At 38.3% G+C, this 21,450-nt stretch overlaps 2 protein-coding genes across 2 annotated transcripts in view; one reads left to right on the top strand and one right to left on the bottom strand.

Moving 5' to 3' along the window:
• Window positions 1-9,496, top strand: part of PFKL (phosphofructokinase, liver type) — a 41,824-nt gene extending 32,328 nt beyond the window's left edge. The window contains exons 17-22 of the mRNA XM_026690062.2: window positions 1,918-2,082; window positions 3,324-3,385; window positions 5,260-5,371; window positions 6,072-6,171; window positions 7,984-8,089; window positions 8,488-9,496. Of these exons, the coding sequence (XP_026545847.1) occupies window positions 1,918-2,082; window positions 3,324-3,385; window positions 5,260-5,371; window positions 6,072-6,171; window positions 7,984-8,089; window positions 8,488-8,635 (693 nt within the window). The 3' untranslated portion in view covers window positions 8,636-9,496. The remainder of the gene's footprint in view (window positions 1-1,917; window positions 2,083-3,323; window positions 3,386-5,259; window positions 5,372-6,071; window positions 6,172-7,983; window positions 8,090-8,487) is intronic.
• A 1,982-nt stretch (window positions 9,497-11,478) lies between these two features.
• CFAP410 (cilia and flagella associated protein 410) lies at window positions 11,479-19,598 on the bottom strand. Its single transcript, XM_026689967.2, has 7 exons — window positions 19,377-19,598; window positions 17,716-17,734; window positions 16,777-16,823; window positions 15,442-15,671; window positions 14,070-14,244; window positions 13,698-13,785; window positions 11,479-12,187 (listed from the first exon to the last, which is right to left on the bottom strand). The coding sequence occupies exons 1-7, from the start codon at window positions 19,559-19,561 to the stop codon at window positions 12,062-12,064; spliced, it is 870 nt and encodes a 289-aa protein (XP_026545752.2). The 5' UTR covers window positions 19,562-19,598; the 3' UTR covers window positions 11,479-12,061.
• Window positions 19,599-21,450: the final 1,852 nt, after the last annotated feature.

Raw genomic sequence — 21,450 nt, 5'->3', positions numbered from 1 at the left:
ATTATGAACTTTCAACAGATACATTATATTTTCAAGTATTTTCCTAAAAGTGTATAAGCTAATTATAACTATTTTCAGGAAGCCCGTTTCTCTCCCTGACTGCACAATTCAAAGTGCAGTTATTTGGAGTATTCCCATTCATATTTCATCTCCAGTAAAACAACCATTTACTAATTGTTTAAGTAGCAAAAATGTTATAAAGTGCCTGACTGGCATGTTTCTATAATTCCTCTTTAAAACCAATTAGCTTAAGAACTATTCTATTTTATGATCATGAATAAATTATTTATTGTGAGAAGAAAGTACTTCCATTGTAATTACTTTTGATCTTGAATTCTGACTCTATTATGAAAAAAGGGAAAAGATTAATCTACAGCTAATCATCGACTTATGACCACAATTGGGCCCCAAAATTTTATGGTTGACCAAGACAGTTGTTAAGTGAGTTTTACCCCATTTTATGACTTTTGCCACAATTGTTAAGTGAATCATTAACGTTGTTAAATTAGTAACACAGTTGTTAAGTGAATCTGGTTTCCCCATTGACCTTGCTTGTCAAGAAGGTCACAAAAGTTGATCCTGTGTCCCTGGGACATGAGTCAATTGCCAAGTGTCTGAATTTTGATCATGTGAGCATGGGGAGACTGCAACTGTCATAAGTGTGAAAAATGGTCATAAGTCACTTTTTAAAGTGCCGTTGTAACTTTAATTGCTTAATTATGACTGGCCTGATCGCCATCTCAGAGACCTTTAAGTATTCTCAAATCACAGCCACTTTCTTTATACACAGTTTCAATCACAGTCTCGATAAGAGGAGGAAACGGTGGGTTAAAGAGGAAAGGAAGTTAAGTGTTTCCTTATTCTTAGTATTTGCTGGGTAACTGTAAGATGTTCTGACCAAGCTGGGTTCCCAGAGAGCAAACACAGACAAACACAGTAACTCAAACTTTCATAGCTTTAATCTACAAATAAACTTCTTTGTAGATAAAAGATGGCTTGCAGCCAATTAGTCCATTCAGAAAAGCCTTGACAGAATTCTTCAGATAAGCCAGTACTATCTCTACACATAATGCTGGGTCCTTAGAGCTTCTTAGAACGTTTTTGCCTTCTACAGAGCAAAAGCCCTTTGAAACCAGGCTTATATTCCCTGGAGGGAGGGGCCGTTAATTAGCATTCTTACTCCCGAGTCACCAGTGCTGCTGTTCTATGAATCATCCTGTACTCCCCTCACTACTGCCGGCTAACCAAACATAAGAGAAGGTATCTTAAGAAAACAGATTTCAGGCATTGGGCCAAAGAATTCAGTCTCAGTGTCCAAAAGGCATGAGAGAACTGACACTAATAAGATAAGCTGGCAAGAAACATTTCTTTCGTTACACAATGGATTCTTCAGTGATGTTCACACAGTTTTTATAATATTATACCTACTGTGATTCTATGTCTCTGTATCTTTTTCTCTTCTCTCTGTATTCTCTTTGTAGAATACTGAATGATAGGCTTTGTTTTTCAAAACCCCTGCATACAAGTAGCACTTGACTTACAACCATAATTGTGACAAGAATTTCAATGACCGTAAGTCATTATAGTCAAAAGTCGAGTTGGAACCAGTTTTACGAGTTTCATGATGGTCTTTACATTAGATGTGGTAATCCTTGAGAATTGGAAGCATAACTGGTTAGATCAAGCTGTTTCCCCCCTCACATTTTCTGGGGTTAGTGATGATAACTGATACCATCTATCTCAGTTTCTTCTGTTGAGTTTGGGAATGCTGTGCTGTGAACTAAGCCAGGTTTGCTCTTGTTAAGCAATTGTGTATCACTTTAGTTGCATGACTTGCAGCTTATAATCACAGTCACTGTTTAATGCCTTCCAATACCTGAACATGTAATTCCCACCCCTTCATTTCTTGCCATTTAGAGCTGTGACCGCATCAAACAGTCTGCTTCAGGTACCAAACGGCGTGTCTTCATTGTGGAGACTATGGGGGGTTATTGTGGCTACTTGTCAACAGTGACTGGAATTGCAGTGGGAGCAGATGCTGCTTACATCTATGAAGACCCTTTCACCATTCATGACTTAAAGGTGTGCTGCTAAAAAAAAAAAGTGATGAAAATACATGGAAACGTTTCTGTATATTGTGTAGATATCAGTATGTGCAAATGTAGAATATCATACGTCAGGTTGTTCTGCTTATGAACTATATGCTCTTCCCTCCCTTCGCATGTTGCAATTCCCACTATGTAGTTTCTGATGCTCAGCAGTACATATTTGGCAGTATAATGTGCATTTTCCCAATAAAATAAAACTGGGAATATAGGAAAATTAAACCTGTGCAAGATTTAAATGTTCTTGTTTTACACTTATTTCAACCACTCTCACAGAAAAAGGTAAAAAAAAATATGTCCCCAATCTGGTAATATCTCTCTGGATCTTGGAAATTGAAAAGTTGGGGAAAATTATTCCACAATGTGACTCCTACTGCAAAAGATTACCAACTGTACTGTATGAATAGTATGTATTGAGATATGTGTACAGTGACTCCAGATCATAGCACCAGGCCCCTACCATGAAATGGGTGCCAGCTATACAATGTTAATTGCATTCTAATGAGAAGAAACAGGCTACTTAAATTTGTTCTCTAGTTTTTTAATGCCTTGCCTAAACTGACTTAAATGATTGTGTCTACCCCTATTAGTTGACACATACATGAAAATACTAATTTAGCATCAACGTGGCAACATGGCCATTAAAATCTGTGATTAAAATCAATGGAATTTATATTATTTAAGCCTATGAGGCATTTTATACCCCCAGATGATAGTTAAATATGGGTGGAACCATATTGTTTTTTGTGATAAATCTGTGATTAGAGTTAGTAATTGTATAGAAAAACAAGATATGATCCACGGGTCAGTGCTTCTATCATTTTGATTATTTCATCATTTGTTCTGAACTAGGGCCACGTAAGCCTGAAAACGTTGGATCTAGATTTATTTAGTTAAGAATTCCATAGTTGCCACTGTAGCTTATGTTCTTAGTGATAGATGAGAAATGAGGTTCCTGGATTCTCAGAACAAAAATACAAACAGGATCTGAGTTTCTTAAATTTCTCTTTAACTTTTTTGGCAGATCTATACTTGTAAGATAATTGTTGCACTGATAACTAGTCATTGTGTCCAACATGAACAAAGCATTTATTATCTAATCTTGTTCTATGTAGCTCAGAAATGTCATTTCCTCCTCCTTTTGTCTAAATAACTTATTTTACTCTTATCAGCAGAAAAATGTTCCAATAAAAACTATTGTAATTTTTATCTTGCCAGGCGAATGTTGAACATTTGACTGACAAAATGAAAACAGACATTCAGAGAGGTCTGGTACTCCGGTAAGTCATAGAAATATTTTAACAAGGACATGTTGTCCTTTGAATTGTCAAAAAAGATGCACATTCCTATTGCAATATGAAAGAGTGGGAACTTTGTACCTTTTTAAATGTATTGTAAGTCAAGAGCTCTGTGAAGGGAGTGAGTGCCGTGTAGAATGACTTCCTTTCTGTTGAATCATAACTGAACAATGATTCAACAGAAAGGAAGTCATTGTAGCCTCTGAAGTGTTGTAGAGAAATTAATAATTTTCAAACCTAAGAAATTGGCTTTGAACGGTAGGCATCTAGTAGGCTGCAGAGAAAAAAGAATTTCTCAAGTGCAAAAGCTAATGCAGATTGCATTGTTGATATTCAGTGGTTTGCAAGGGTGGGATTCTACCAGTTTGCACCTATTCGCTAGAACTGGTTGTTAACATTCTAAACAGTTCGGAGAACCGGTTGTTAGAAGAAATTACTGGCCTAATCCTGTAAGGAAGGTAGGAAGGAAACATTCTGGGGTTGCTTACAGAAACTGCCTCTCCGTTAACCCTTATTACATTCTTGGCAGGACTAGACTTCCTGTCTCAGGAACATCTCTGGAGTTTTTCCCCCTCCTTTGCTGGTACATTGCTTGTGTGGAGTGACCATTCAAAGTTACAATGGCACTGAAAAAAGTGACTTATGACCATTTTTCACACTTACAACTGTTGCAGCATCCCACAGTCACAAGAGGCCAGGCGAGGAGATGCGTGCCTCAATGTGAGTGATATTGAGTTGGACACACCCAGCCAATAACATGACCACCAAGCCATGTCCACCCAGTCACATGACCACCAAGCCACACCCACCACCTAAGCCACGCCCAGAGAACCGGTTGTTAAAAATTTGAATCCCACCCCTGGTGGTTTGCTTTATTAATAATATATAAGTGGACCTGGCTTACCCACTGCCTCATTCAGCAACTGTTTGAAGTTACAACAGGTTCCGAAAAAATAACTGCAATTAACTTTGCCCACACACAATGGAAATACTAGCTGTTTGCCCTGTGTACTTTTCATGTGCATTTCCCATTCTTGTTAATTATCCCAGTGCTGGGTCACCATTCCAAAGGGTGGAGGAATGGGGGGGGAATGAAAACTGTAGTAAAGTCATAAGCACAGTGTGGTCAGATGAATTTCCACTTAGCAACCACTTAATAACAGAGTTGCTAGTCCCAATTGTGGTTGCTAAATAAAGGCTCGCTGTTATCCCTCCCTTTCTGATATCCTGAAAATGTGCTGTATTAAAATTCCCCTCATATACTTGGTAAAGATAATGTTGTTTGCAGGCCAGTAAAGCTAAACAACATCAAATTGGAGGATGCCATTGGCCAGTTCCTTGTATATTGTTGATGGAGTAATTTTTTAAAATAATGATTAATTTTTTATATTTTGTGGTTCGTAAGTGGCTCTTTCTAAAAATCTTTGCTTTCCCTGACATTCATGCAAATTTCAATTTAAAATATTGTAATATATATTACGTGTATATCCCAAGAGAAAAAGTTCAGCATAAAGCAAGTAATAAAAAATACAAAACAAGCAATGAGATGAAAACTTACTTGTCTTCAGAAAGTTAAGAATTAATAATTCTGCTGATGTTCCATGTATTCAGTATCATTTTCAAACAAAAGCCCTGCATTTTCTTGTTTAGGAATGGGGAAACATGCATCAGAGATCTTTCTTATGAATTAAAAAAGCAGAAAGATTCATGGATACACTAAAAGAGCCAAAAATACACTAAACTTGCTACAGTCAAATTTAGTATTCAGAAGTTAACATCTTTAATTATTTTCTACATTGCCTTTTTTTTGCAAGCGATGCAATTGTACTTGCTTACATTGTCTTCCCTTTTTTTAGCAATGAGAAATGCCATGAACATTACACCACTGAGTTTCTGTACAACTTATACTCCTCAGAGGGGAAAGGAATATTTGATTGCAGAATCAATGTTTTAGGCCACCTCCAACAGGTATGTAGAGTCGAAGTTCATGAGATTGCATTAGCATTTTGAGGAGGCATAGAGTAACTGATTTAAAATGTGTAGTGGAGGGAATAACTGCAGACATTATTTGATAAAGAAGTCCTTATGTATTTACTAATGCTTACCTGCCATTCCAGTAAAAATAAATCTGAGAGGCTTATACTGATATTTACAGTATAAGATGACGTTAGAAATGCAATATAACCCATAGTTATTAAACATCTCTTGTTCCATTTGCAATTATCAAATGGAACTATCTACTCAAGAAGGAAGAGGAGAACAACTGAAACTGTAACCCCCTCTCAGGCCTTCCTGGGCAATCCAGAACGATACCATGATTCATGGCACTGAAGGCTACTGTGAGATCAAGCAGGATCAGGAGAGCCATACTCTCCTCATCCCAGGCCCACCACAAATTATTAACAATCGGTGTCCATTGTCATCAAGAAAATACATATTTGGTAAGAGTTTCCTCAGTTCAGGGCTGTAGAGTTAATAGATATTTCCCATCTTGCACCTGCCTACTCCTTGCTGCTTTTAACCATTTCCCATTTTTGTAGAATATATTTGCAAAAAGGCTTCTGGGTTAAATGGTTCCAGCCAACTATACATCAACTCAGCTTCTTCCTACAACAGGATTGGCATAGCTGTTTTTTTTTTGGCTCTACTTTCACTTTCCTATCTCTAGGGAGGTGCTCCAACCCCCTTTGACCGCAACTATGGTACCAAGCTGGGTGTAAAAGCTGTTCTATGGATGTCAGAAAAGTTGAAGGATGTGTACCGCAAAGGTGGGTCATAATTATCATCTCAGTTATAGAAGATATTGATGCCATTGCATCCTGTAACAACAGAAGATGCTCAGAGCCTATTGGCAGAAGGAGGTGAAACAATATGCAACAAATAGCATGCTCCCAAGGGCCTGCTTCTTAGTTTTTGTTTCTAATTAGAAAAGTAGCAGGGCACTGAAGGAGAACAATCAAATGGTTACTTAGTTTAGGGCAGGGGTAGGGAAACTTGGCTCTTTTATCACTTATGGACTGCCAGAATTCCTGAGTGAGCCATAAAAGGTTCCCCATCCCTGGCCTACTGGTTTTTCAGTTGTGGACTCCTACATTTGTATATTAAACAGTCCCATTCAAGTCAAAAATTGATTTCCCCCACAACTGAAAAACCAGAGCCAAGTTTCCCTACCCCTGGTTTAGGGGATGTGTTGCTGTTATATTATGAGGCAACTTATCTGTGGTTGGTTGCTCTGATTCTTGGCGATCTACTTGCTAAGAGAGATTTCCAGTGTCTTCCAATTAAGGGAATGAGGAACTTAATCAAACTTGAATTCTATCATTTACAATATTCTTCTATGAAGTCGACTTGAAGTACATCCAAATTTATGGCATATATAGGTTGATATATTTCAGCATTTACAGTTTCTTGCTTTGTCCTTACTGCCTATTTCTGCCCGTCACTTCTGTTTTGTATAGGGCTAATCACCTTGAAAACTACAGTATTTATCGGCGTATAACACGCACAGGCGTATAACACGCATCTTCATTTTAAGAGGGAAATTTCAGGAAAAAAATTAAATTTCTAAATAAAAACTTTGAAGCAAAATAAGGGTAGCTCAGAACTTTTTTTTTATTAATATTATTACCACTTATAAGGTAAATCAGTGGTCCCCAACCTTTTTGTACCAGGGACCGGTTTCAAGCAGAAAATTTTTGCAAGGACCGGGGGAAGAGAAGAGAAGGAGGCTTGCTCTCTCGCTGCTCCACCATCCAAGGAAGAAACTGCTTCAAAGAAGCGGGGCTTTTCCTGTCGCCGCAGCTATTCGAAGCGCCGTTTCACCCCCACTCCCACCCGCGCGCTTCAATCCACAGTGTCCCATTCTGCCTGCCTGCCTGCCTGCCTTAGTTTCTGGTTGTTTGGGAGCAGCTTCGCTGAGAATAATAACTATTCGCCTCTTTTACTCAGCCGAAGCTGTTCCGATTCAACCATTAACGAAGGCAGGCAGGCAGGCAGAACGGAGCACTGCGGGCGGGCGGGCGGGCGGGGTGGGGGTGGGGAGAAAGGGCGCTTCAGGGAAGCTGCGGCCCCCGCTTCTTTGAAGCAGTTTCTTCCTGTGCTGGTGGAGGAGCGAGAGAGCGACTGAGAGAGCTGACCCAGAGAGAAGGACAGGCTTCGGTTGCTTCCTCCCTCCCCTTCTTTCATTTGTGTCCTTGATCCCCGATCCCAGCAGCATTCACTGAAGGCTTCTTAACATTATATCGGCGTATAACACGCATACATCATTTGCCCCCTATTTTCAGGGGAAAAAAGTGCGTGTTATACGCCGATAAATCTGTAGTTTGTGGAAATACTTGCTCTCAAACAAAGCTATTGATTTATCATTCTTATCAGAATGATTATCATGAAGCTGGTTTTGAATGGGTAAATAATATAATTATTTTCCTTGAAATTAGTGCAATGGTTTAGGAAACTTTCAATCATTTGGTAGTTGTTGCAATATCCAGAATTACATATCCAAATACCTCATGTAAAACTAAGGTATTTATGTGATGAGATTATTTTCTTGCATTACAAGTAAAAATATTCTGTTTCTCTAGGCCGAGTATTTGCCAATTCTGCAGAATCTGCTTGTGTCATTGGCCTACGTAGGAAGACTGTGTCCTTTAGTCCTGTGACAGAGCTTAAAAAGGTCACAGATTTTGAGTAAGTATATTGGTGGAGTATCAGCAAAATTCTGTTGAAGGATCACTGATATGTTTGAAAGTATGGCATATAGAATGTCAGATAATTTGTTCATTCATTGGTCAATTAGTTGGATTTTCTTTCTGTCTGCTGATGTAGACATGATACATTATTTCATTTAAAGATCTTCTCAGAATCGTACTACGTATATTGAATCTAAAAGTGAGCTGTGGTACTTCTTGACTATTATATATTTACTTTTCTCTTCAGCCCAAGGGAATGTACAGGTCTAACTGGTAGCTATGCCCATGACTTAGATATTCTGAGATTGTTTGTTAGAGAGGCATGACATGCCTATATTTAGAGCTGCTTTTTACCTATGCCAGACTGGTATTCATTCAGAGTTTGTTTTTCTGCAGACACAGGCTTCCTAAGGAGCAGTGGTGGCTGAATTTACGCCTTATGCTGAAGATGCTGGCCCACTACCAGATCAGTCTAACTGAATATGTGTCTGGAAAGTTAGAGCACGTCACTCGGCGTACACTCAGCATTGAGAAGGGATTCTAGCTAGTCTTCCCTTAGCCATGTCTCTGATCAATTCTATGTAGTTCTCTCCCTTTCTGGCCTTCTCATGCCTTTCAAGTGCGAAGCTGATGCCACTGTGAGCCAACAAGAGTGAGGCCAGAAGACAGCCTGCCTTTGTTCCAGAATTACTCCATGCCCCGACAAGTTCTTTCTTGCTCACTGAGGAGCATGGATGGGTTCACTTATCCTTCCTCAAGCCTCTTTGTTGCCCCTGGAAGTAGAGGGTGTAATACCGGACAGAATGTGTTCCTATTTCACAGAGTTTTTAAAACATTCCTACACTACTTAGAATTATGTACTGCTTACCAATGGAGAGTGTGCTACCTCTAGATTCTTATTGTCCCGGTGCCATGAAGAATGCAAGTTTTCAGAAAGGGCCTTCCTGTAATTTGGAGAAAATCGTTTCCCAAAATGTCTCCTTGGGAACATTCTCTAAAACAACCAAGAATTCCTGTTGCCATCACTATTGACAAACAGCAAAGATCTTTCTTGGCAGAAGGAACTTGCTTGCAATAGAGCAGCAAACGGTAACAGAGGTCTTCCTTCCCATCCCTCCTTCAAGGTAGTTCATGCTGACCAGGGAAGGGTAGCATTTCTGAATGCTCAGGGGGAGTTGCTGGTATGCCATCACTTTCCTCAGAATACCTTTCTTCATTCCGTCTGGCTCATGTGTTTAATTCACTATCCTGGCTGGTCTGTGATGATGGCACAGCTCTTGTGAATGTGTTGTGTCTGTACCTTTCTGGTGCATTTCTGTGAATCCAGTGCCCTATATTGCCTGTTTGTCCATGGCATTGCTTTCTGTCCTGTAGAGATATTAAAACACGCACTGAATCAACTGTGTATATGCTCAAATTGTTTTTTGTTGGAGACTGGCCTCAGATCTGCAAGTTGTAATATGCTAACCAGTTTTTAAATCCATACATGATTGTATTCATACATGATTGTTCCCAGAAATATCCTTGCTAAGTAATATTGAATAAAAGACAGAAGTCAGGATAACTTATAGCCATATAAGTTAGTGTATAACTATATACATTTTCATATTAAGAAGAGACATTAGAATTTAAGATGATGCCTTTGTTCAAAATTCAATTATTTGATTTAATTGGAAATTGTCTGCATTTCTGTTATTTTAAAATTGGTGTTTTCCATTACTGCAATCTGATCCTTCTAGTTGAAAATGCAAAGTATGCACATGCTGTGACATATGTTATGACACTGGCATGCACTAACATAACCTCTTACATCTCAAATCATCTTCAGTAAGATAGGTGCCAATCGTCATGACATACCTGATTGTTAGGTGTAAAACTTTTGTTACATGGAGAATTAAGAAATTATGAGAATTTGAATTAAAGTGTAGTAGATTTGGGGAAGGGGGCAAAGGGGAAAAAGAGAGAGAATATACTTGAGACTATAGTGCACCTCTTAGGGACCTGGGTATAAAGAATAGAGCAGAATTTCTGTGAAGATTACAGCAAAGTTGTTGGGCAAGCTAGTGTTGAAGCACTTTTCTTATTATGTTAAAAAAAAGCTGGTTGGTTGTTGCTCATGCTATAGCAAATAAAGACAATTTCACTAAGCAACTAATAAAGAGTTCATGTCAACAGTTAATAATTTTCTCTTTAGTTGATTTACAAATAAATCAACAAGATCACCATGAAAAGCACTGGTGTTAGTAAAGAGATCCACATTGAGGCAGTTCCAGTTTGGAAAATTCAGCTCAGCTGCTTTGAGGGTTTTTACTGCTTATCTATACAAGTGCTATCCCTATTTTAATTTTGGGGGGTGAGGGTGGAATTATCATTGTTTATTCAGGCTTGCATTCATGAAGATAGTCTAGGAACTTGAATACCATAATTTCTTTAATTAGAAAAAAATAACTGCATAGTTCAAGAGACTTCTGTGCTAGGCAACTAGCCAGCTGAATTAAGATAGATTTCTTTGCTGGGCTTGTGTAAGAATAAGTAGCTCAAGACAAGGAAAGAATGTGCTGTGATAAAATAGCAAAACATCATAAATTTTCCAACATTCTTAGTAGGTTAAACACATTGGCAAAAACGCCTTTAGCAGTTTTAGGATACAATGTGTGGAATACAAACCTCTCATGTTCTGAAACAACCTGAGTTTTCTGCTGTTCATGCTGCCATCTATCAATACACTGTTTCTGTGATACACCCTGTTCCTATTACATTTTATTACGCTATTTTTCCCAATACAGCCATTGTTATCTTCTATATAATGCATAGGAAAGAAATTGATTTTCATATGTGTGGTAACATTGGCGCAGAAATGTTGTTTTAGCAGAAACAAGAAATCCCATGTTACAAATGGGAACCTGCTGCAAACCAAGCTAGTTACGACCAGATAATCCTATCCATACTGAGATAAATGCTGATCTGGATCAGTGTTCCATAATCAGCAAAAAGGTATGCATTTTTTAAGCACAAGTCATTAGACAAACAATGTTCATATTATGGAAGGAATTTTTTTACCTATTTCATAGCATAGTGGTGTTCCTGCACTAGAAGTAGCTTGACAGATTAGAGAGGCTAAAGGACCCGGTATCTCAAATAATACTGCACTGGATTTTGTTCAGCAGAGTCTGATGCTGCTTCCTTATATAATCACATTGATATTGTGCCCTCCTCCCCTCCATGAAGCCTTTATTTTTTAGAAGGCTTTAGAAGACTTCATGGACTGAAGGAAACCTTCAGATTTGTAAGATGTAAATGTAATGTAAGTGGAACTATATTGCAAGTGATACTTTTCTTCATAAATTTCAAGCTACTTAACAGAGGTGGAATGATGACAGCAAAGACTTGGCTTCAAGCTTTTAATTTAAACATTCAATGATTTTCATTTTATGAATTTTAACTTTTTATGAAATTCTGGTTCTGAGGCCAGGATTGTCAAACACTAATGGAGGAGGAAAAGGAAGAGACATGACGATATGAAGCTTAGACTTGCTCCAATATTGGGATATTAGGGAAGGCCAGCAGGCTAACCAAGTCAGATGTATCGCAGGTTTGGTCTGACAAAGGCATGAGTAAACAAGTCTAGGCATGATTCTTCCAGCAGGAAGGCACTAGCAAGAGATGAAGTACATCCTCTTCCAAATGATAAGAATCTTTTGTCTACAAATAGACGTAATCTATACGTGCTTATTGCGATCTCTGCTGCCAGTCATTGTGGAAGGTGGAATAATTGTAAAATGTAGGCACATAAATTGTAGATGAAAAAATTACTGTAGAACATGATTCTAAGTACATGAAACACAAGATGTGCTTGTTTTTTTTCTGTACAAAATCCTCCATTCTCACGGAAAGTCCAACAACACACAAAGGATGCTAGTAGGACTGGTGAAATAAATTTTGCTGATCCACAAACAGTTCCTTGGATGTGCTATCGATCCTCATGAAGTTCCTTTTTCTGCAAGGCTTGGAGTTTGTGTCCAACTGTTTGATGGATGACTTCTAAACCCTCTGAATCCAGCTCTTCTAGAAGTAACATGATGGCACTGAGGATATTCTGTTAAGGTGACAAAAAACAAAAATCAGAGCAGATCATAGAATTAATTACTGTGCAGAAGCAGCCTAGTCCTATTATTATTACTATGGGTAGTCCTCGACGTATGACCACAACTGAGCCTAAAATTTCTGTTCCTAAAGTGAAGTGAGCTTTTTCCCCATTCTGTGATCATTCTTGCAATAGTTGTTAAGTGAATCATTGCAATTGTTAAGTTAGTAACATGGTTGCTAAGTGAATATGGCTTCCCAATTGACTTAGCTTGTCAGGAGGTCGCAAAAGTTGATCATATGACTCTGGGACATTGCAACTGTCATAAATATGAACCAGATGCTAAGCATCCGAATGTTGATCACATGACCAGGGGGATGCTGGAACAGTCATATGAAAAACAATTTGTAAATCACTTTTTTCAGTACTGTTGTAACTTACAACCATTCGTTTAGAGACCGTTCAAAGTCAAGGACTACCTGTACCTCATTGTTTTTCTCCAATCTGTTCTCACATATTCAAGCAAATTATTCTTTGAATAGAATTGAATTTCACAGAAGATAGATTTATTAACAGCACAATACAATTGGAACAACTGTGGCAAAGGAAAGCAAACAAGGTACCAACAGTAATAGGGTGCAATTCCCAAAAAAATCTTGAGTATCACTTGAACACTATTATTGACATCATCACCATCAGTCCATTGCAAAGGGGAAGTTTACTTGGAGCGTCTTACATCCTGCAATAATAATTTTAACACCATCAAATAACATCTCTATCTCATGTCTTTGGGAAGGACTCAATAGGTAGATAAAAATGCCAAAACCAGTCTAAACATCTGTCTGACTGCAATCACCCATAATGATGATAACTTGATGTATATGACGGTGAAGATTTTGTCAATGTCGATGGTATTCATGTGGTGCTCCAGATGCTTTGGGATTGTACCCAAGGCACTCTATTACAACAGATACTATCTTTGCTTTCTTTTGTCACAATCATTCTATCTGTATTTGCAGGTCCTTGTATTTTGTTATTTCTTCCAGTCCTTTCTCTTCTATTTGGCTGCCTCCAGGTATTGCGAAATTCACTATCCGTATTTTTTTTACTTTCTTTTTGACAATTGTTAAATCTGGGGTGTTATGTGGCAGGTACTTGTCTGTCCCAAAGCACTTTAGTTCCTTCATTTTCTATTACTTCTTCAAAGTTCCCACCAGTTCTTGCTTGTAGGCAACTGGTGTTTCTTGTAGATATTCCAATGCACTATTGTTGCTACTTTGTCATACCATTGTTTGTAATGAGTTGTCTTGTAACAGCTAACTAGATGGTCACTGTTTCTTCAGCTTCTTTACATTTGTTTTCTGTTGCTCTCTTTTCAATTTTTTCACTGTAACAATACAGCTAAGCTAAGCTGATTATTACCTGGATTTTATACAATTGTTCAGTGCAAGACAAATACATCATATGATCCAAAATACACAGAACTATGGATTTTTGGGATGGTGAAGACTCTTATACTCACCCATTTTGTCTGGTTACCACCTACTTCTTTGGTTGAAAATGTATCTTTTGGAGCAACAGGCTTCATACCAAGCTGCTTACGGATTTTACTGTACAGGAGGAACATAAATAAAAGAATGACTTTAATGCAAGGTTCTATTAACAAGTAACCTGCAAAGCACTATATTTAAAGAGGGACATATAGATGCACCAAAAATTACATGTTTCTGCATACTTAAAAATCATGGAATCCCTTCTCATATTCCAATTTATTGGTTTACAAAAGTGAGAAATTGTTTTTTTTTCCAGATTGAACCACATGTTGGACAAAGTATTCTTCATAAATTAAGTCCAGAAAATAAATGCTAACAACAAATAACAGAGCTCGCCTCACTTTGTCTCCTCAAGTTCAGTGCTGAAGTTCATGAGTTCATTTTCTGTTGTACATTCTGTCGTGCTGGACTCAGTGTTAGAGTATTGGCAGCAGCTGTCTACATCTGTTTTAACTGGGGGTGTTGTTATCTCTTCTCCTTCTACTAGTGCATGTGACAGTTCTTCCTCTGTCACCACTATACAAATCAAACAAAAGCCAGAGGGAGCAGTATTACTTATTTATTCTTACACTGTTTATAATCCATCCAGAGGTGGTATTCAGCAGGTTCTGAACAGTTCTGGAGAACTGATAGCGGAAATTTTGAGTAGTTCAGAGAACGGGAAAATACCACCTCTGACTAGAGATTTTACAGTATCCTTCCCCTACCACAACCCACCAAGCCACGTCCACAGAATCGGTAGTAAAAAAAATTGAATCCCACCACTGAATCCATCCCATCCCAGAGGACTCTCAACAGTTTACAGCAATAACATTAAAAAAAAAAAGTATTCCAAGCAGATTCGTCATAGCAATAGCACTTATATAGTACCTCATAATGTTTTAAAGCACTCTCTTGAGCCCCCTCAGGATCAATTCCAGGCTGTAGGCAGAGTTAGCCTGCATTATTGCACTTTAACTACTGCATCATCAGGGCTCTTCATATTAAATTGAAGCCTATAGTATGTTTGATATAGTCAATATATTTGATGTATTTATTAATACAAGAAGGCTCCTTTAATTATAAAACCTTTCGCTATATACTATTCTTCCAACATAGTTACTTTTGTGAATTGATAACTAGAAATTAATGGCTTTTTTCATATTTGAATCTAAGAATATATTAAAGAATGCATTTATCAAAAATACTTTTCCATTAATAAATGGGTCCCAAATTTTATAAAACTAGAGAAGGAATAAAGTATGAGAAGCCAGAATTTGTTGCCAATTTTTTAAAAAAAATTCTGAAGTTTAAATATGCATTTCAACAGCAAATATTTATTTACACAAGGAAAGAATAGCATGGGCTTAATTGTAAGCTATGTGAAATAACATTAATACTCTTAGCTCCATATAATGTGAGCTCCGTGGAGTTCATTTTGTCCTAGTCCAAAACTCCCCCACAGGAAAGACTGAAAAAAAATTAGCCTAATTTTCTCTGAGGGCTACAGATGGTACGCTGGGGAGGACTGCATACTGCTCAAAGGTTGCCTATCAGGGTATTAAAGAGATATCTAATTGTTCTTGGCAAGAAGTTGTTTTCATATGAAACAATAAATTAATACCCTCCCATCATTAGTTCAAATAAATATTAATTCAAAGTTAAATCTCATTTTGCTACACAATTCTTAAGCATCTCACACACTACCACCAAGAAATGTGCTGCTATACACACTCTTATTGTCCAGCTTGTGGAGACTAGGAAGATTACGCAGAACTGTCATTCTGTAGCGGTGGAGATCAGAGCCACAGCAGGGATTCTCAGACATCCAGAGGATTCTCAGGCGGGGCAGTTTTTTCAAGTGGAACAGCTCATGGAGGCTTGAGATACAGTTTCTCCTGAGGTAAAGCTCAGTTAGCTTCTCGCACTGGTTAAAAGGTTCCAGACTGTAGATATTATTTGCACTAGAGAAGAAAACAAGGCCAGCATTAACAACTACAATTCATTGTGCAACATAAAATCCTGAGTCAGCTGGATAAACATGTGTTTGTGCCCTTTCTTATGATTCTATAGAACATCTGAAAACATGAACAATAAGAGGACAAAAAAAAAATAGCTAGATCATTACATTTACATTATCCATTATATTTTCAACATTTTGAAACCAGAATTACCATTGGACTGTACACACTGATATTCAGAATTACTCATTTCCTAAGAGAGTGCAAGTCTTAAGTGCTATTATTACTGAACCTAGACGTAGAGATTGGCTCAGTAACTAAAATGCATTGAATAAAAAGAAAGTAAAAGAAGGTAAGTCTGGATCCAAGTACAGAGCTATGATAATATGCACTTATGAAGTACAGAGAGATCAGGGGTCAAAAATAAATTCCTGACACGATACATACATACACACATAGACAACAAATATGAAAAGAGATAAACAGGGTGTTCAAGAATTGTTTGAATGATGGATTGTTAATTTGTTAATGAAACGAAGGAGAACTTTATTGTCATTGTACAAGTACAACGAAACTGTGGATGCACCCCAGCAACTGTTCGCAATACAATAAAACCAAAGCACTTAAAAATGAAGATAAGAAAATGAAGATCTGTAATTTACTTGTGATCTGGTGTTATTAAATAAAAATAACAATAATTTAAAGCATAGAAAAGAGGGTACAGTATAGCTGGAGGAGTTAACAGGTTAGGCACATAATGTAGAAACATGAGACTACACAGGCATGATCCAAAAATGAAATAATACCACTATATGAATTTTACTGAACAATTATATATAGAAAGAAGTTTGAAATTTTTGCTAAACTTAAAAATTCAAGACAAATTCCTTGTGTGTCCAATCACACTCGGCCAATAAAGAATTCTATTCTATTCTATTCTATTCTATTCTATTCTATTCTATTCTATTCTATAAGACACAATGATTAAAAATGCACAATGCCTGAATGCTTAAAAGGTAGTAAGGATTTCTTTTCAGGTTCCATGTTGAAAGAAAAACCACTGATTTTCCTTGGCTTTTATTTAGTCAACCACCATTCTCACACATACCTGAATGTAACCACCTCAACATTAGGAAGCTCATGGCAGATTGATATCTAGTTGATTAAAAAGAAAACAAAACAAAATATTAACAAAAATTCCATCTTGCAAGGAAAAGGAACAAATATATGTAATTGATTAATTAGAAATACTGCATCTGTAACAGAAGCTCTATATTACAAATAGATTCTTATGTCAACTGAAACCAAAATGCACTGAATCCAAATATCTAAAGAGATCAGTTGAATTTATAGTTTTTCTATTTCAAAGAAACCTACATTATTACTGGGTGCTATTTTCCAGAATTTCAAGAATAGTATTCCTTAGAATAATGTTTCTCAACCTTGGTAACTTTAAGATGAGTGGATTTCAACTCCTAGAATTCTCCAATCAGCTGGGGAAGGCTGAGGTCTCCTGGGAATTGAAGTCAACGCATCTTAAAGCTGCTAAGGTTAAGAAACTGCTCTGGAATATAAAAGCAGATTTTTTTTTACCTTGATATGCTAGGGCTTGAACCCATTCCAAACATACATTAGGACTTGTGTTTTCCTGAATAACAGTTCAGATATACAGTGCAACTGAAAGTCTGTTGAAACTCTCTGTCAATCAAGCAAGGTAAATTGGTGATATAACATCTCCAAATGATGAGTCAATCCCCTATCTCACTGGCACTTTCAGCATGAGGTACTTGTAGCTAAAGGTGGCTCAAAATTACACTACTGCCAGCTCCTCAGCTCTCTAATATCTACTTTTCCAAAGAGAAAGAGGCAAAGAACCTACTGAGTCTTTGCTTTTTCTCTGGATTTAGTATCTTTTGATTTCACTCAAGTCAGAAAATAGCTAACAACCATTCACAATCCCCTACTGGGAACAGATTATGAGAGAGAACCAATACACCAACTATTATTTTCATTTCTTACATATTAGAAACTTAGAAATGATACTTACATCTGAAATACGGCTTCCCCTAAAAAAGAAGAACATATTTAAAAGACATGTATAAAATAGCATATTAATTAAAGCAATATTCACACTATGGAAAGCCATACATGAAATAACAATTAGAACCCCCTATAAATGCCCTTTGTGCTTGTAGTGAGCAGGCCTACTTATGACTTGCTATATACATTTTGCTGACTTCTCTGCAATATGCCTATGCTTGTATGTGCACAGATACTACTCCATGCAAATTTCCTTTGAAATTTCCAATTCTGTGAAAGAATTCCTATCTATGTGCAAATCAAACTATCCATAACCATACTGTAGCTAGGCCAACAAGTATGTGCATGATAATGGGAGAGAGCAATTCCAATATTTCATGGGGAACCCTACATTTCTGGAAAGACGTTAAACAGAAACAGGACCTACAGACAACAGTGCTGTAATCACAGCAGAGTAGTCATTCTAGTCTTTATCCTCAGGAAATCTATAATTTGAATGAATGAAAGCAGAAGTCTCTATGCTGACTGATTTTACAATGTATGTAACAATTTGGAATGTAAGACATTTCAGACTGAAGAAAACAAAACAGACAGGTGCAGATAAGTGAAGGGTATTTTTGGATGATAACTTCAGAATATTTTTGGAAGGAAGTGAAAGAACTGCTATTGTTGAGAAAAAGAAGGAAAAGAAAAATACAGAGAGATATAGTAATAAGACATGTATGTTATCTAATTTCAAAAAGAAAAGTATGTAAATTTAAAATAAAACCATCAGGAAGAAGCCAAAAAAGTCTTATAAACAGTCTGCAGACATCAGGAAGATAATTAGGACAAAAATACAACTTCAAGTAGCTTTTTCCAGAACAGTAAAAACTTTGTTTCATCACAAATATGCAACCATGGAACTCAAAGAGGAACAGCTGAGTGATGGTCAAGCATAATAGCTTATATTAATCAGCCTGTATTTGGCTAAGTTCTGAATATATTTAGGGCTGTTCCATATACAGTGCTAGGCAGGTCCAGATGACCTCAGGATAATGTAGCTTTACTCATTTTGAAAACGGATAAATGAACCCAAGGTAATCTTTTTGGCCATAGCTCCTCCCTGGATGGACCAAAGTCAAGTTTTGGTGTCTTTTTTTTATGCCACACGATCAACGGATGCAAGGGAAAGAGAAGTGGTGAAGGAAAACAGGATATGAAATGAAAGGTAGAAAAGAGAGAGAGGGAAAAAAGAATTACCAGATAATGAAGTGTGATTTTTAATCCTGCAAAACACAAAATAAAGATACTGAACTGGGATATAATACCCATTTCAATTACTAATAATCAATATTTTTACATAGTGGCTTTAATCGTTACTGGGAAGAACTCTTTCGTTTTTCAGCCACTCTGGATTTAGAAATCAGAAGAGAGTCTACAACTATTTCAGGAATTCACTTTTTGCTGGGCAAAGCCTTTATCATAATTGTGCAAGGCACACTTTTCTCACCACTAGACCTTTCGGTAGACAATCTCGACTTTTCGGTGCCCATTGCGAAGACAACGGAGCAAACAAAAGCTTCCTTGCTGAAACTACAGCGACCAGCATCCCAACCGCCACGGCCAAGGGCGAGGCATGCCGGAACCTGCAGTTAATATAAAAGGCCACCTCCTCCTCCTCCTCACCAGCAATTGAGCTTGCGGACTCCCGCAAGGCTCGTAGCTTTCGCTCGAGACAGAACCGCCTTACGAGTCAATTTCATGGTCCCCGCACAACTATCGGATTTCTCGGGCCTCTTGGCTAAGGTTGCCTCGGGAACTTCCGACGCGTTCGCCACGACGACTCCAGGCGCAGGCACCATCATCTCCATCCCACTCCCAGCGGAGAGTGGCAACCAGAGGCGGGACTTAACCGTCTAAACTCCCGTCCCCTCGTCGTGGCCACGCCCTTTAACGACGGCGCACAAGCCTGAGCAACCACTGCAGGGGCGGGGTCAGTTGGAAGCGATCCCCGGAGTTGAACCGGCCAAGCGGGCACGTTTGTTTTCCGTTGCAGTCGTGGGGCTCCACGGAGGGCTTATCCGCTGAACTGTTGCCCGTGATAGCTTCCCACCTTACTTGGGCATTATTTGTGTTTCACAATAATTGTGAAACTAACTGACTGAAGCAAAAACATATGGACTACACAACTCGATCAGGGCAAAGCAATCGACGCAATCTACATAGACTTCTGTAAAGCCTTTGATTCAGTGGTACATGACAAACTACTACTAAAACTAAAATCGTATTTCTGGACAACTGCATAACTGGATAGAAGCATTCCTGTCAAACAGACAACAAATGGCCAAAATTGGAAACGTCCTATCAAATTCTGTACCTGTCGACAGTGGTGTCCCTCAAGGCAGTGTTTTAGGACCAACTCTCTTCATACTCTACAGGTGAAACTCGAAAAATTAGAATATCGTGCAAAAGTTCATTTATTTCAGTAATGCAACTTAAAAGGTAAACCTAATATATGAGATAGACTCATTACATGCAAAGCAAGATAGTTCAAGCTGTGATTTGTCATAATTGAGATGATTATGGCTTACAGCTCATGAAAACCCCAAATCCACAATCTCAGAAAATTAGAATATTGTGTAAAGGTTCAATATTCTAGGCTCAAAGTGTCCCACTCTAATCAGCTAATTAAACCATAACACATGCAAAGGGTTCCTGGGCCTTTAAATGGTCTCTCAGCCTGGTTCAGTAGAAATCACAATCATGGGAAAGACTGCTGACCTGACAGTTGTGCAAAAAACCATCATTGACACCCTCCATAAGGAGGGAAAGCCTCAAAAGGTAATTGCAAAAGAAGTTGGATGTGCTGAATCAAAGCACATTAATAGAAAGTTATGTGGAAGGGAAAAGTGTGGAAGAAAAAGGTGCACAAGCAGCAGGGATAACCGCAGCCTGGAGAGGATTGTCAGGAAAAGGCCATTCAAAAGTGTTGGGGACTTTCACAAGGAGTGGATTGAGGCTGGAGTCAGTGCATCAAGAGCCACCACACACAGATGGATCCTGGACATGGGTTTCAAATGTCGTATTCCTCTTGTCAAGCCGCTCCTGAACAACAAACAACAGAAGTGTCTTACCTGGGCTAAAGAAAAATAGACCTGGTCTGTTGCTCAGTGGTCCAAAGTCCTCTTTTCTGATGAGAGCAACTTTTGCATCTCATTTGGAAACCAAGGACCCAGAGTCTGAAGGAAGAATGGAGAGGCATACACTGCAAGATGCTTGAAGTCCAGTGTGAAGTTTCCACAGTCTGTGTTGATTTGGGGAACCATGTCATCTGCTGGTGTTGGTCCACTGTGCTTCATTAAGTCCAGGGTCAGCGCAGCTGTCTACCAGGAGATTTTGGAGCACTTCATGCTTCCTTCTGCAGACAACCTTTATGGGGATGCTGACTTCATTTTCCAGCAGGACTTGGCATCTGCCCACACTGCCAAAAGCACTAAAACCTGGTTCAATGACTGTGGGATTACTGTGCTTGATTGGCCAGCAAACTCGCCTGACCTGAACCCCATAGAGAATCTATGGGGCATTGCCAAGAGAAAGATGAAAGACATGAGACTGAACAATGCAGAAGAGCTGAAGGCCACTATTGAAGCATCCTGGTCTTCCATAACACCTCAGCAGTGCCACAGGCTGATAGCTTCCATGCCACGCCGCATTGAGGCAGTAATTGCTGCAAAAGGGACCCAAACCAAGTACTGAGTAC

This window comes from Notechis scutatus, chromosome 4, assembly GCF_049901735.1.
Source record: "Notechis scutatus isolate UNSWTSFEM ecotype Mainland chromosome 4, rNotScu1.2, whole genome shotgun sequence".
Classification (NCBI taxonomy): Eukaryota; Metazoa; Chordata; class Lepidosauria; order Squamata; family Elapidae; genus Notechis; species Notechis scutatus.
Note: the sequence above shows the minus strand (reverse complement) of the source record. Positions and strands in the feature narration are given on the sequence as shown.

Coding starts and splice junctions, on each gene's coding strand:
- CFAP410 (XM_026689967.2), bottom strand. CDS start 19,561: ATGGAGATGATGGTGCCTGCGCCTGGAGTCGTCGTGGCGAACGCGTCG. Junction 14,245..15,441: donor CCACAAGCTGGACAATAAGA/GTGTGTATAGCA, acceptor TGATTTGTATAG/TGGTGACAGAGGAAGAACTG. Junction 13,786..14,069: donor ACTGAACTTGAGGAGACAAA/GTGAGGCGAGCT, acceptor CCTCCTGTACAG/TAAAATCCGTAAGCAGCTTG.